Consider the following 16,296-nt stretch of genomic DNA (forward strand, 5'->3'; position numbering starts at 1 on the left):
GCTGAAATGCTCTCAGGTGGAGGAAAACTGAAAGCTTACATAACTCATCAACCTTTAGATAAGAAGAGATTTAAAAAAAAAAAAAAAAAATCAAGCAGCTGTAACACAATACGATCTGCAACATATCTCCTGTCAAAATACTGTTTGATGGTAAGTCTCTTAGACTGATGACTCATATTTAATATTATCAAGGCGCATAACTGAAATGCACATGCTTATCCATTACAGACAATTCCTCCAACATCAGAGGAGGTTTTAGATATGAATGGCAGTAAATGTTTCAGGATGGAGTGTGCTGTTTCTCTCTTAGATAAGAAACTCCTTTTCTATGTAAGGAATAAAACACTTGGAGGCGTGCTTTTATAGGAAAATAATCAAGGACAGGGATGCAAAGCGGAGTTACTCTTAGTACACCAAGTTGCTTTCCTATAAATCCTATATTTTCCTATAAATCTATCATTTGTGTAACATTTGTATGTTTAGAGTAACCCCATCAATCAATATGACTGAAATCAGAGACCACTTCAATCATATAGCACTGAAAATAAAGAAACGAGACCTTGCTTTTCTTCTTCTTGTGATCTTCAGAAAATTCACACGAACTTCCTGTTGAACATGTGACGTAGAACATTCGCTCTATGTATAAGAGAATTCTTTTTGCTACGTCGCTTTTTATTAAACATGTAGGTGGTTTAATACCTGTGTTACGTCACACTTGCTGTATTTGTTTCGTATTAGCTTCCCATAATACAAACAGATGATAACGGATGAAATCAAAATAGCTCTTGCTAGCAGACTCTACTGTACGTCAAAAACGGGGTGTGTTCACTGAAAAGGCCTTCTCACCAGGGACATTTTTACATAATGAATACAAACAGAATCAGGTCATCTGGTTTTATTGAAATGGGAAATGCTGGAAAGAGGAAAATATTTCCGAGACAATATTTTGAAAGCAGCGAATCTGGTCAGGACTCCATGAGTGACGATGATCTGAGTCACCGTCAGTGATCCACAGAAAGCTGATTACTCACAGATGGGTCAGTGAGAGTTCAAGAAAAGATTTTCATAAATGTGGTCTGTAATAGGGTGAGGCGATATAACCTGGCCATTATTTCCCCGGGGGCTCATCAATCATCAGATACACAAGGCAACGTTATTATGGCTGTACCTATATAATAAAAAATAATGAGAAACAACTGTTGAGCAATAATCGTTGGACAATAATCCTGCCTCAGTAAACATTACACTTAACTTAGAAAAGTGGTAAACATGAATATGAATATATTACGTTTCGACCAGGACGGTCTGAGGATTGCAAAACCTGTCAGAATGAAAATGATATTTAAAAAAAACAAAAAAACAAAACAAGTGGACATTGCTATATGATTTAAAATCAGAAATTCGGTGGCTTTAACAGTCCAAACCAAACTTCGATCCATGAGACATCACTTCCTGTTGGTGTTTGTGTACAGTCTGGATGTCATTAGTCATTAGGCACATCGGTGAAATATCCAAATCACGTCCTTATAAAATACTGCAATTGATCATTTCCAAAACTAGCGTAATGATTTGACGTCCACGTTCAAGTCTTGAAGAAGTCTCTTGCTGACCGTCTGCCTCTGCCTCAGACCTCCGCGTCAGCCGAGTACTATTGAGGAGGAACGATCGGCACTTTGACAGTTTTTATCTCCGCTATGTGCGAGGATTTCTGGATGATGCAGCTGGTGGTGCCTGCAGGCGTAGCCTCCTCGCTCTGAGCCAGGTTAGTCAATGCCATGGCAGCATGGAGCTCGTTCCAGTATGTAGCGCTTTTTCCTCGTATGCCTCCTTTAGGATTGCACCTGAGAGGAGATAATTAGTGATCATGAGTGATGTATCAAGTGTGAAAACACTTTGATTAGAAGGGAATTAGAGTATATAAAGAGCGACTTACCCATCATGGAACTGGGAGCCACAGTCCATGGATTCTAGGAAGGAATTAAAAAAACAGCCTTCAGTATTTCCTTAGTTTGTCCTAAAGACAACACCTCCAGTTTACTTATTTACATCTATTCCATATTTTACTACAACCTCATGAACTGCTTCTGAAATAATCCCATCTCTGATTCCAATTTCCAAGGAACAAGTACTGTATGTAATTAAGCACTGAAGTATGTATAACTACTGCTGATTTTAAATCCTTATCGTAGCACGGTAGGTATTTAAATCAAAAACATTCCTTATAAGGAAGTATAGAGCAACTATTAAGTAGTAATATCATTATATCATATGTTATAAGCCCCCACTGCTTATGATGGTCTATGATAACACATAAAGTTTACATATAAACGTGCGCTGTTATATGAAAATAATCAACGTTGGGATGATGTGATGTTCCGTGATATGAAGCGTAGTTACTATCACCACCACAAGGTTGATTATTTTTCCATAACAGCATGTCCTGAAGTCTTCTATTATATTTATATAGTTTATACACTAACAATTTTTCATTTATTAATGAACAGCATGCACTTTTTATCCATTTATAGTTGCATTTAACGTTGCAAGTTTCCATTCTGATTTACTTCAGAACAGACTTTTTAGACTTTTTTCAGTTGAAATGAAAAACGCAGGTTGTCATGTTAGCAAGAAATTGCAAAGCTCAAATAATTCGTCTGTCCCAAAGACATTGCCGTGCCGGAAAACTTCTGACGATACAGACACAAAGCACTGACACTGGAGACTCCTTCCATAAATGTCTCGTCACAGAAAGCTTCAACTTGTGCGCGAGATGTTACTGTAGAAATGATAACATATTAGAACAAGTGCATTAATATAAACCTGTGATTTGAATTATTCCGAGCTGCTGTAATAGAAAATGAATCAACACCTCTTCTGATCGATCAGTATCGAGAACTCAACAGTGCTGTGACCTATGAGAGAAATAAAAACCTGAAAAATGCGACATAAATTAGAATTGAATCGATTTTTTTTTCTGGAGGAATCCAGACGCTCGTTAAGAGCTGGAACGCTTGCACACTTTTGTTGAAAACAAAATAGGAAAATGTTTTGGACACGGAATCTCGTCACTTTGTGCTGCAGTCTCAATATTTTGTCTTGGCAAGAAACACAAGATGATAAAAACAAGATTAAACAGCTTACAAGCGAACCACTGAAACCAATCTAATGCAAACACAGACTGAAAGCATTGTCTGTCCTGCTATCTGCCCGTGCCATTGTGTCTATCTGAGCTCATGTTGGCATCGTTACCTTGCTTGCGTGTAAATCTAAATTTCTAATGGCATGTGCGTGTTGGCGAGAAAACCGGCATCTGCGGAGAGTTACAGGCGAATGGCCGTGGGCTGTTTGACCGTTCTCGGGCACTCAGGCCAAAACAAATGCAATTATGTGTGGAGATGGAAAAAGCATATCTGCGCTGTGTCAGGAACACAGACGCGCACTCTGTTCCACTGCTCCACAGCTCATTTGCATCATTTAAGCTATTTTACTTTTTGTTTTTTTTCCCCGTGTGTATGTTTCTCTGATTCTCCTAACACTGTTCTCACAGGCCACTCTCCAGGCTTTGCACTGAAAAAAAAAAAAAAACAATTAACAAAGGAGAACTCCTAAAATCAGTTTTTTTTGATGATGAGCGCACACTCATTTCAAGATCCTCATGTTACTGTGCTGGATTTCAAGGCTACAGAGGAGGCTCTACAACGCCACACCTGTTTTGGTGCTTTGTTGAAAGTTGCTCAATTTTTTTTTATTGTTTTTTGATGTGCACTTTAATAAATCTCACTTTGCGCTTGGATCCACAGTGCCTCGTTTGTTACAGAAGACTTCGCCTACGAATGGATCCAGCAGAGCTCAACCTGGACCTGGACTTTCTCCTTAGGAGAAGCACATGGAGGAATTATTCCAGATATTTCACACAGATCTGCAGGAGTTACAGGTAGCATTTTTCCACTGAGCTGAGATAGATTTCAAGATTTCTTCATGCAGTGCTGCATATCTATTCTCCATCATTCTGAGATCCATTCCCGTATCACTTTTCCTACGGGGATAACTGGAGACTGGTTTCCACGCCAACGCCACTGGTTTCTGAAGCCATAATCCTGCTCAAGACATCCAGAAAGCTTTGTCCTTAGAACCTGCTGATGGACAACGGCCCCCCTGAGGAAACATTCCCTACCTGAAATATGTTTCTAGCATTCTAGAAAGTTCCAGCATTTTAAATTTGGTTATTCCCGAAAATGAAAACTGCATTTAAAGATTAACGTCACCGAGACGCCGTGCCTACCTTTACATTTATAACCTAATCTACAAAATGTACAAAAAATGTGAAATGAATTTGATTATCAGCATCATCCAAATCAGTCTCTGTCTCTGTCTGGTGTTTAAACACGAGCCTCATTGTGGTCTCTTCCCTCATCTGATCATCTGTTCACGCTAACAGTGAAATAATCGCTGATTAATTCAGTCAGTTCTTTTTGGCTAAATTGCTTATGAATATCTTTTTATTAAGTCATTTAAACATTGTAAAGCTTTCTCCACTCTCATTTGTAAGGACTCTTCTCTGTTTTGATGATGATATGAGTAAGAGCATCACAGACATTTTCACAGCCGCTAGATTACAAAATGAATTGATTAGCATTATACCTGTTATAATACTTAGCTAGCGAGGTTATAGACGTCTTTAGGCAAACGCAAGCGTGATTATTGCAGGGCAAGGTTAGAACATAGCCTAGATAAAAACATTTCCATGTCCTTTTGATAAAATGTATGTATGCATTGAAAGAAGAAAAACATCATTTTGATCAAAATCTGATTTTTCATCATTTTTGGCTGTTTCAGAGAATTCAGCTACGGTGGCAACCGATTGGTTTTTCCCCAGACTGCTACACATGTACTGTACATGCATAAGAGTTTAGAGGTTTTTCCTGGTCCGTTCACACTAACCAGCTAACTATCGAGCCCTGCAACATTAGGATCAGGTGTTTTTCAGGTAGGGAGAACCTAAAACACTTCAGGACAGTAGACGTCCACGACTGGAGCTGAGAATCTCTAGTATGGGATACTGGTGCTGTATATTGCATATGCACCAGAGGTATTTATTTTGCACTCAGACGCATTTTTAGCATTTTTGACTAGTGTACATATGGCCTTTTGTAAAGTATCTGCTTAAGTTTATCTTGTAATAGTGGAACTACTTCATTATTCTGCTGAAAGCAGCCAGATCAGGGAGGAAAAAATCTCTCACAAGGGAGACGTGAGAGGGAAAATTGGACTGCGACCTCTCGCACACAAAATACGCTTTTTTCAATCGCCTTCGCCTGTAACATCTCCAGCTCGGATTTCTTAAAACAGCACCTGCGCCAAAAGCTACTTTAAAGCATTAATAAATCATTTGACCCTAATTCCTGTGCGCTACTGAACGTCTCTCTTCAGGCTCACAGGCTTGATTGAAGCTCTGAGGACGAAGAAAGTCTACTTTTCAATTTAACCGTAATCAATCGCATACTCTCGTAATAATATTTAATAGGCAGTGTTGTAATCAATGACGGATCCCAGATGCCAAAGTCAGGTTGTGTTCAGGAAAAAAAAACTTAATGAACATCATGTGACTGAACTGACCTGATGGAATTCCAACTGAAACAGAAAGATGACTTACAAATTACACACATAGCGAATAACCAAAACCTAGACTGTGCCACATTTTCACACTCTGTTGCTTTGAGTCAACATCTGAGTCGAGGTTTATTGCCTCCTACTGTTGCCTCTGTGGGACGTCGAACCCTCGTAGGTTCACCCTCAACCCATTTTGTGTTATTCTCATACGGATCAGAGCCAGATACAACTTCAAACCTGCAGTAATGGTGTAAAAATATTGACCGTAGAACTTTATGAATCTGGTCTGAAGTAACTTTCCATTAAAAATTCAGGTCGTCAGATTGCAGCTGCTTTTTTGCCAGATGTGTGTAATTACTCAGGAGTCAATTAAACAATGTGTAGATCAGAAATGCACAACTCTACTAACTCTACTACCCCAAAGACAGCTCCATATCAGTGAATATCACACCTTGTTTAGCCACAAATATTCTCCAAAACATAGGAATGTACCATACATGGTTTGTGTAAGGGGTTCAAAAACTAATTTTACACACATGATCCAGTTCATCATTCGTCAGTATCTAAATATGAGAATCACGTGTATAGATGAAGTTTGCAATTAAAATTAAATTGTTACAAAATCCCAAAAAAAAGCAAAGAATCCATTTTCCGTTGTTTTTTCTCGATCTTGAGTGCACAACTGAAGCACTCTCTTTTAAAAATACTGCCATTGGCTTTTTTTTTGTTTAATCACAGCTGAGCTTCCAAAGTTTTTTTTACTTCCTGACCAATCAGGTCGCAAGTTGAGGGAGGAGTGAGAAAAATAAACATGGAGGACAACGTAAGGATGAAAAATTTGTTGTTAATGAGTGAAGTAAGAGCTATAATGTGCAGCTGAGTTGCCTAGAAACTTAAATCACTAGGCTCAAGAATGGTAGCTGTAATATAATAGTAAGCTAGTTAGCTAGTTAAATGCATTGATACAGTCTAAGTTATTCGCTAATGACATGAAGACTGTTCCTTATAGCGGGCGATTAGTTATGACAGGTGTGGGCTCGATGTTTTGCTCGCTGTATCGATGTTTGTCGCACAAATGTGAAGCACATCAAGTTTAAACGTAGCTACACACTAAACTGAAAGATTTTGTTTTGCGAATGTCAACAAGGTATACGTTGTTGTTTTTTTTTTTTAAATCTGATGAATTTGAATTTACTCGTCTAATCTAATAGCCCAAATACAGAATCTGCTTGTCCTGGGTGTCTGGGCTACTGATTTATCCACACTGTGATAAAATGAAATCGAATCTTGGCTAGTTAGTTAGCTGATCCTAGCTACGAATGGAGAGAGTATTGTTATGGTCATAGTGTGTGGTTTGCGTGAGGCCCAAAAAGCGCTCTGGCCAATGATTTTTCTGTAAAAAAAAAAATTACAAGTGTGAAAGATAGACACAGTTTTGAGAGCTGGAGGCATTTAGTCACGTGTGTTGTTTTTTTCTTTGCTGTCTGTTGTGTCTTGAAACCAAAAATCTCATGTTTATTTTGAGTGTTGCTTCCAAACTCCAGACTTTGCTAACATTATTCAGATGCCTCTCCTGCCAGGTTTGTTAAATCATTATTGGAACTAACTTCTAACTTCTGCCCATATGCGAGAAATGTAAGTATAAAAGCGTATATAATGTAAAGACCGTGTCCATACGTGAGGCCTAGAGATGGTGAAATGCCACAGAAGACGCAGAAGCAGTCCATGTCCCTGTGGTGCGGCTCCTCACTCCACAGTGGTGAATCCTCATGGAGGAAACAGCGTGAAGTGAATTTTTTTATGCCTCTGATGTTTCTCTATAATTCCACTCTGGTTTGACGAGAATGTTTCCATTCACGTTGCTGTGTGATGAAATGGCAGCGGGTTTAGCAGCAACGTCCAGACGCGCGCCAGCTCTCCAGAACTGCCAGAGAGACACGCTAAACTGTTTAGCAGAATCTTTTTTTCTCTTCAGCTTGTTCTATATGTTTAATGTGATCTTTCTGGTGGATAATAGGATTTTTCTGTTCTGTTTTCGGCTTTTTTCGGGCTGTACTGGGCGGCCTGTCAGTTTGACTGAAAACAGTCTTGGCGCATGGCGGACACTGCTGTATGTGGAAAAGTACTGAAATCGGGTGCTGTAAAACTGATAGATTTGGATAGCTGAAGAAAGAAATAAGGCAGAGCACAGAAAGAAATGTCATAGCAGGAAAGCGTCAAGTGGTCTTCAATTTTTTTTGAAAGCCTTGCTGGGGAATCAGGCTGAGTTTTGGATCTGCAGTAAGCGAGATTTCAGAGCTATGCCTTAAAATGCAGACAAGTACATTTACTTTACTCTGTTATGTGAATGTGAATTCAGTCACGCTCAGCCTCATTTTCTCCTTTTTTGACCTGAAAGGCAAATTTCTCTCCTTACACACAAGCATTTACATCAAATGACCATTTATGCTTTGTCACTGTAAATTCCACGACCACAGACGTCTCGGTTATTTTCAGAAAGCTGACCAAAGCTGACCTTGGGGAAGAATTCTCATCATGCCTATGCCACGTACCTCACTAACCCAATCTCCAGCTAAAAACTGAATTTCTGCATGTAAGACGTGATAAGATCGGGCAGATAACCGCCGCTGCTCTTACGCCTCATTAGAAAAATGTGAAGTGTCGACGCTTTGTGGTTGGATACCTTGTTTGGCTCGGACGCAAGCCACACAAATAACTTTCTTAAATTACAAGTTCCAAAACGGAGAACATTCCTTAATTGTCCAGAACTGTTCCATAATGGCAAAGAGACAAAACCAACAGAGCAATAGAACATTCATGATAAAAAAAAAAAGGGCTGTGGTGGAAATTATGCAAACGATGAATTAAAACCCCACGACTCTGGCCTGACAGAAACATTCTCCATCCCAAGACGTTAGCAGGTGTTCCTATAAGCTACGACACCACTGAGTAATAGAAGTTTCCATCCTAAAAAAAGTCCAATGATGGCACAAATGCGTTCTGAATTAACACGTCATCTTGGAGATAGTCATTGTGGGACTTGTTATTTTTAAAATATATACAGTTGGACTGCAGCTCTTAATGTGAGTAAAATATTCCAGCAACAGTCGATAATTAAGTAAGGAATAAAACACGACAGGGTGTGATTCCTGTAATCGTACGTCCCAAAGTGTTTTATTCTACTTACTATACCACAGCAATTTGCCATTTTTTTCTCTGTTCATGTTAATATGACAAAAACACAGCTTGTCATGTCACAGAGAAATCGGAAAAGCGTGACATTCTCTGTCCTGAAGACTTTCCCATGGTGGAAAACTTAAAGTTTACTATTACGAAGTGCTGAGACTGGAGACTCCTTCCATAAATGATAATAAATAAACATGTCTTGCCAGAAAACTTATAACCCATATAAAACCATATAACCCTTTACACATTTTCCTATAACAGCACATCCTACAATCCTACAGTTTTTTTTTTTCTTATGTTCAGTATATTTACATATGTTTTATGGAAAAGGTTTTAAGCAAGATGGATGAACATTTGGTGTAAGGGGAAAATCGTGTAAACTTGAATTTCTCACATAATATATACTGTCTATATTAGCTAATTATTGGAGCAAGTACCTTCTTAAAACAATAATGTTGAAGATAGAAAACATTTTCAACTTCTGTAACTAGGTCACAGTTTACAGGAAGTCTCCTCACACTTCCCCAGGTCTGACCTGTGCGGTAGGTGAAGTTGGCCTCTGTTTCGGACGATGAAGGCGACAGCAGCTCGTCATCATACTCGTTGGAGCTGAAGGAGCCCGAGTGGTTCCTCTTGCGCGAGTCTGTGTTGGAGGCCATGACATGCCGCAGGGAGTCGTTGAGGTAGCGGTTCAGCAAACTGCTCTTGTACTTTGGCGGAGAGACGTAATCGAGGCCTCGGCTCTCCTGGATCACGCTCTTGTGTGTGGGTTGGCTGGACTCGGATTCGCTGGGCTGCATCTGGAGAGGGTTCTCACCATCTGGAACAACAAAAGATGATGTTCTTCCATTAGGTGTCCGTGATCAGTTTACAGCTAATAGAATATACAGGATCAACAAACATCTGATGGCTGTTTGGACCTCAGGTTGTGTTCAAATTTGGTACAGAAGTAGAATCTTTGGAATTTTTTTTTTATCTTTATATATAGGTGTAAATTGTCTACATAAGACATCGGGTTCTTGAAAGGTTCCTTGGTAAGGGCTTTTCTTGAAACCTGGTTTGAATGCAAGACAGTCTATTCTAGTATTCTTCACAGAACCTTTATGGGTTTACTAAGATGGACAAACCAACAAACGCTTTAAGGTTCTAGATTTAACCTTTCTTTTTTTCTAAAATGTTGTCTGATAAAGTGATTACGTTTTTGATCAATGGTGCACACCTGCCTGCCAATCAGAAACAAGTATTTTCCTGGCTAAAAAATAAAATTTCTTATGCCTTATATTTATTTTTATAGCATATGTAACATAACATCCAGAGGTTAAACTGTGTGGAAGCTCCAGCTCCTTTGGCTTGCATGAACGGCAAGATGTCACTGTGTTAAATATAATGGCTGCTATTATGGCAATTACCAGTAATGGTAACATGACACTCTAAACAGACTGTCAGTGGGTGTAAACTCTTAGAGGCACTTGTGAAAGCATGTGACATACTGTATCTTCTATGACATGACTGGACAAATTTGTAGCCAGGGCTTTCAGGACCAGCAGATTTCATGTCCAGGCTATTTTTTTTTTTTTTGTAGTTGTTCAGCGAACAAGTGAGTTCAACAAGTCAACATTCCTTAATGACTTTTGCAGAATAAGTTTTTATTTGACATGTAGCTATGATTAACCTTAATGCACTTCATACAGTATATATATAATACAGTGATGTGACGCACATCAACAGTGTAACTATAGCTACTCCTGAGCTACTCGTTCTAAATCCCACAACCTGCTGCACTACACACATTGACAGACGTGTCGATGATAGAATTTTTTTTTAACTATGTGGATTAATTAGTATGAACAGATGACAGACGATCTTTTCAGAACCAGGAACACAAAGGTTTGTGGAATCACTGACGAAACCTTAAATGCATTTAACTAGCCAACTAGCTCAACCTACATTATTGCATTATGTTAGCTACTACTTTTTGAGCTAGTCAGACTCCAGGCAACCAAAATATGGGATTGGGCAACACACTGGAGCTCTTACTTACCTGGTAGGCTACCTACTGACTGATGCTTTGTCCACCCTGTTATGATGTCGTTAAATCATTTTAAGATGGGTAAGCCTAAATAAATAGTTGTAAAGGCTACTATGGGAGCTGGTATTTTCTTTTCTCTTTCTTACCTTCAGAAGCTGAGTCATCACTGCTGATGCTGAGCCTCTCTGCGTTTCCCTGAACGTATTTGTTGTACAGTTTGATGCGTAGAGCCCAGCTCAGGTCGGGTTGTCGCACCGTGTTCTTCAGCCTGCGGCGTGCATTAGCGAACCAGTTTGATACCTGCAACATAACCGTGTTTCAATTTTTAAAGATTAGAATGAACGAGAGACTTTACAGTGGATTAAAACATGCCGGATGTTGCTGTTCTGTTCTAACAGACTTTGTGTCTTAGTCTTAGGAAAGATCTCATTCATGTTTTGGACTCTTAAAACTGACCGCGCTCTTGTGTGTTCACTTCCTTTGAGCTCACCTGAACCAGGGTCATATGGGAGCCGAGGGCGAGCAGGATCTTCTCGGTTTTGGTGGGATACGGGTTGTCCCTGTGTTTATACAGCCACTGTTTGAGCGGCCTGGCCATGTCCTGAAGAGCCTGACGCTTGTGCCGCACCTTCCCTCCACTCATCACAGAGAGAAAAAATAGAGACAGAGAAGGAGAGAGAGAGAGATCTTAGTTTCCACTAGCTATGTATTCACTCCTGCGTCTTGAGTCAAGAGGTTCTGGTTAGTCTTCCAAGCTTTTAGAGGATAATTATTTAATCATGCGGTGATTTTATTGAGTCCTGCAACGCAAACACTACACTTGGGAAATTACTGAAATAGCACAGCCTTGGAAAGGCCAACAAAAGATTTTCTTTCTCAAATTTTGTTTGCAATTTAGTTTAATGAGGCCACACAATGCTAAATAGAGGTCACAATTTGCTATTTTGAGTTCTCAGATTATTAAAATTGTGCCCATATTTTGGATAATTTGTGCTCTCCTCTGAAGGAAATGCCTGATTTAATAGATATGCTTCTTTTTCTTCTGCTATAGTTACATCTCAGTTTAACCACTTAAAATCCCAGCTTATTATTAGTTCTTTATTGTAAAACATATTTTTCAGTGAAATTAATAGAAAACGTGTGTAGTTACAAGAGTCATGGATGAAGTTTTAATTTCATAAGTCTCCATTATGGATAGAGATTCTTTAAGTACAGTAAAGTGTACTTTGGCATGCGGATGCGTAATGGAGACATATTTCATGTCCTTGTTTTTCATATCGTGAGTAAAAAAAGCTCCGAACACAGATATTAAAAGATGCAGAGCTTTACTGTTCTCAATACGCTGATTAGTATGGAGTTGGTAATCGATTGCAATATTTTGCAAGGGATCAAGAGGTTAAATGTCTGTAAATGAATGTACACAACACATTCTCAGAGGAGTATCCGTGATTTTAAGAATCTCTGTCCCTAAACTGGGCAGGACCCATAGCAGATCCATAGCAAATAAATCACAAACTAAGAGCACAAATAAATTAATAGTGTGCATTAGAATTTCGTGATCTCATAGCCACATTAAAGAAGAAACTTTTCCTGGATTGTTCAAGGCTCCGTATTAAAATACATCCTTCCCACCATGATGTGGCCAAATTAAAGTGTCAGCAACATGACAGTAAAGTGTCATTTAAATTAAAAGAACTGACCTGCAATAAAACTCCTGTGCAAATCCAAAACAGTTCAAATCTAAAAATGTTTAAAATATATTTACAGAACAAATCGAAAGGTCTCTACAGAAACATCCAAACTGTAAACATCTCTATACCTCCAAACATGTTTAGAAAGGAAATCAAAAAGTGTGTGCAGAAATGTCCAAATCTGAATGTTTTATCAGAATTGTCCAAAATTAACAAAAATTGCAGAAGTGTCCAAATACAAACTCAAATGATCACAGCAAAAGAATAACGAAGAGAATGACAAAAGTAACCGAATCCTCTGCGCTCCTGTATGCACAGCACTACAAAAGACAAATATGAAAGTAAATATTTGACCTCTAGGATACAGTTAGATCCTGAATTGTGCGAAACATGGAACAAATCTAGATTTAACTTTCAAGGAAATCCCAAATTAATGAATGGCTTCATTTGAATCACCTCATTTAAAGCACCATCAGGGGAAGTTTGTTTAAGCAGCAGATGTCAGTGTGGAGTAAAAGCTGTTCACTCCTGCTACACGCACACACACACACACACACACACACACACACTTCTCTTCACACTGATGACACTCTATACTCACAAAACAACAAGATGAGAGCAACTACCTAATGAAAGCATGTACTGATGATCTCTCAGGCAGTGCTTTGGGCATGTTTACATGGTTTTGCAGCATCATTTGCAGATAAAATCTAGAGCCATTTTAAGCATTTCTAAGCATTTGAAATGGAGGCACCTGACAGACAGAGACACAGTCCCATAAACTAAGTGCACTGATTGTGTTCAAATTCAATCCAAATCTAGTTGAAGATTCATATACGGTGTATTTGGTGCTTTATATGTATCATTGTTCCTGTTTGGTTCCTGTCTGTATGATCCATGTGAGACTGGATCAGACTCTGCACTTTACAGCACAGACTGCAATTATTTTAGTCTCCACTGTCCATTTGCTTTAAACTCATGCTTAAAACCAGACGGCTCATACCTCTGTCTCCTGTGCTGCAGCGCTCCGTCCATCCTCTTGGTCAGTGAATCTGCATGCTGTCCATTGAGCACTTCTAGATAACTCAGGCTCTTCCTCTCTACGGCTTTTCCAGTCTCCTCAAAACTCAGACGCTCGTCCAGTTTACTGAACACCAGCGCACTCATCGTCAGAGGTGTCCGCTCACATCAAGTTTGGAAGTTAGTGAGGGTGTGAGTCCACGGATAAGTCCCAAATTCTCTCCCTGGGGACAGACTGAGAGTTAGGGGAAATAAACAAACAAACACACACACACACACATATACACACACACACACATATATATATATATATATATATATATATATATATATATATATATATATATATATATAGGTATTGCATTTTACAAATGTATGTAACAATACATATACATACATATATGTAACAAATATATATATATGAAAAAAGAAAAATTAAATATTAAAATATAAATATGAAAAAAGAACCATTAAACTTATATAATAATAATAATAATAATAATAATAATGATAAAAGAGAAGAGCTGCATATGCACAGTGATATTAAATGCAAAAAAGTAAATAATTATAAAATGCATTTGTAAAATGCAATACCTCAAACTGTAATGTTTAAAATAAATAAATAATAAGTTTATACTCTGCAGATTTATGACTCCAGAGCATCACTCACTCCTGCTCGTGTTCCATCAGCTCGGAAATCCTAATGGCGATTCCGGTGGCGCGCGCTACTCACTTGTACGCCCCTCTCTCTCTCTCACTCTCTCTCTCTCTCTCTCGCACGCGCGTCCCGGTGACTACTGAGCGACTACTGGAGGCTCGCGCCACACCGACACGCCGCGCGCGTACAGCGACACCGCCCCGGAACCTGAATAAGAAGCTGAAGCAGAGAGAAGGCTCCCGCTCGCGCCGAGCTGCAGCCCACTGCAACACCGAGCGCGTGCCAAACCGCACTTTTTTCTTTTCTTTTTTTTTTCTCTATACACCCGTGCGTGAAACACAGAGCTCCAATCAACACCAGGGCAAAAAACTTTTCAACTATTAACCGATATTACATTACACTGTTTAGCATTCAGACAACTCTAAAATTAGGAAGTGCTTTAAGACACACATGTATACGGCCACTTTAATAGGAACACCTGTACACCTGTTCAATCAGCCAATCCATGAAATCATTCAGATTACAAATAAGAGGGGAGAAATGTGATCTCTGTGACATTGTTGGTGCCAAACGGGCTTGTGTGAATTTCAGAAACTGCTGATCTGTAATTTTCACATGCACAGCAGTCTCTAGGGTTTGCACAGAATGATGCGAAAAGCAAAAGTGTCAGTTCTTCAGGCTTGAGAGAGGTCAGAGGAGAACGGCCACACTGTTTCAGGTTGACAGGAAGGCTATGGTAATGTGAGTGGTACTCACATGACCACTCTTTACATCCACGGTGAGCAGAAAAAAAAGCAGCTGAGAACACACCAGTGAGCATCACCTCTGCGGGCTTGTTGGTGAGAGAGGCCAGAGGAGAACGGCCAGAGTGGTTCGAGTTGATAGGAAGTCTGCAGTAACTCCAATAACCACTCTTTACATCCATGGTGAGCAGAAAAGCAGCTCAGAACACACCAGTGAGCATCACCTCTGTGGGCTTGTTGGTGAGAGAGGCCAGAGGAGAACGGCCAGAGTGGTTCGAGTTGATAGGAAGTCTGCAGGAACTCAAATAACCACTTTTTATATCCACGGTGAGCAGAAAGGCATCTCACAATATACCAAAGATCACATCGGGTTCCACTTTTGTTGGGCTAGATCAGGAATCTGAGGCTACACCGGGGACAGGCTCACCAAAACACTGATGATGATGATGATGATGATGATTGTTATTATTAGTAGTAGTATTAGAACAAGCTTCAAGCTCTGCTGATCACTGAGCTCATCCCTCTGTGGCTGTAAACCCAGACAGCACATTCCAGTGCAGCAGTACAGTCCAGTAACACAGCTGCACACATCATAAATCCCTTTTCCTCAGAGATCTCACAGAGCCTTTCCACTGTTAGCATCTAGCGATATGTGCTACAAGCTCTGAGGAGAGCACTTGAGCCTGCAGGATACAAGACACACTCGGCTTTTCCTCTGATTTATGTCTTTTCGAGCTGTGGTCTGTTCTGCCCTGCTGTCTGTGAGGTGAAGGATGACTGGTGTTAGTATCTCTGCTAGTTTTGCATTTCGACATCGCTTGTGGTCACTGTAGATAAAAAAAGAGGGGTCTGTTTTCTTTCTGAAGGACGCAAGAAAATTAGGAACACAAGTTGAGCTGTTCACATTTGATATTTGCACAAAACTCTACAGAAAAACAGAAAAGGATGTGTTGTAAGTGTTTAGTAGAGAGTAAAGCATCAGTAATTTGATTTCCTGGATTCTCTTTGCCTTAAAGGTGCTATAAGCTGGAAAGAAGCCCATTAATGCTTGTTTCTGAGTTCACATTTGACGTGTTCAGGAAGTGAACATTGTACCGTCTTTAAAACAAGAGCTACTTCTCTCAGTGTTATGGACGTCTGCAAAAATGGCACTTGTACTTTAATCTAAGCTGTGATTAAAGGAAAACATTTAACGTTATAAGTTGTAACTGTTCGTCTGAGTGACAACCTTGGACTCGAGTCTTTAGGCGCTAACAGAGAAGTAAAAGCAAAATATAGGCCACTATGTGCCATATAATATTTATGCATAGTAATAATTTTCTGTTAAAAAAAGAAGAAGGAAAGCATCAGTTTATTTCA

General features: G+C 39.4%; 1 protein-coding gene across 1 annotated transcript; it reads right to left on the reverse strand.

Annotated features, from left to right (window-relative positions):
• Nucleotides 1-880: 880 nt before the first annotated feature.
• mkxb (mohawk homeobox b) lies at nt 881-14,507 on the reverse strand. The gene is made up of 7 exons (XM_026946298.3): nt 14,207-14,507; nt 13,520-13,760; nt 11,316-11,463; nt 10,972-11,125; nt 9,332-9,616; nt 1,934-1,967; nt 881-1,841 (listed from the first exon to the last, which is right to left on the reverse strand). The coding sequence occupies exons 2-7, from the start codon at nt 13,681-13,683 to the stop codon at nt 1,649-1,651; spliced, it is 978 nt and encodes a 325-aa protein (XP_026802099.1). The 5' UTR covers nt 13,684-13,760; nt 14,207-14,507; the 3' UTR covers nt 881-1,648.
• Nucleotides 14,508-16,296: the final 1,789 nt, after the last annotated feature.

The sequence above is a fragment of the Pangasianodon hypophthalmus genome, chromosome 21, assembly GCF_027358585.1.
Source record: "Pangasianodon hypophthalmus isolate fPanHyp1 chromosome 21, fPanHyp1.pri, whole genome shotgun sequence".
Classification (NCBI taxonomy): Eukaryota; Metazoa; Chordata; class Actinopteri; order Siluriformes; family Pangasiidae; genus Pangasianodon; species Pangasianodon hypophthalmus.

Coding starts and splice junctions, on each gene's coding strand:
- mkxb (XM_026946298.3), bottom strand. CDS start 13,683: ATGAGTGCGCTGGTGTTCAGTAAACTGGACGAGCGTCTGAGTTTTGAG. Junction 9,617..10,971: donor TGATGACTCAGCTTCTGAAG/GTAAGAAAGAGA, acceptor TTGTTGTTCCAG/ATGGTGAGAACCCTCTCCAG. Junction 1,842..1,933: donor GGCTCCCAGTTCCATGATGG/GTAAGTCGCTCT, acceptor ATCTCCTCTCAG/GTGCAATCCTAAAGGAGGCA.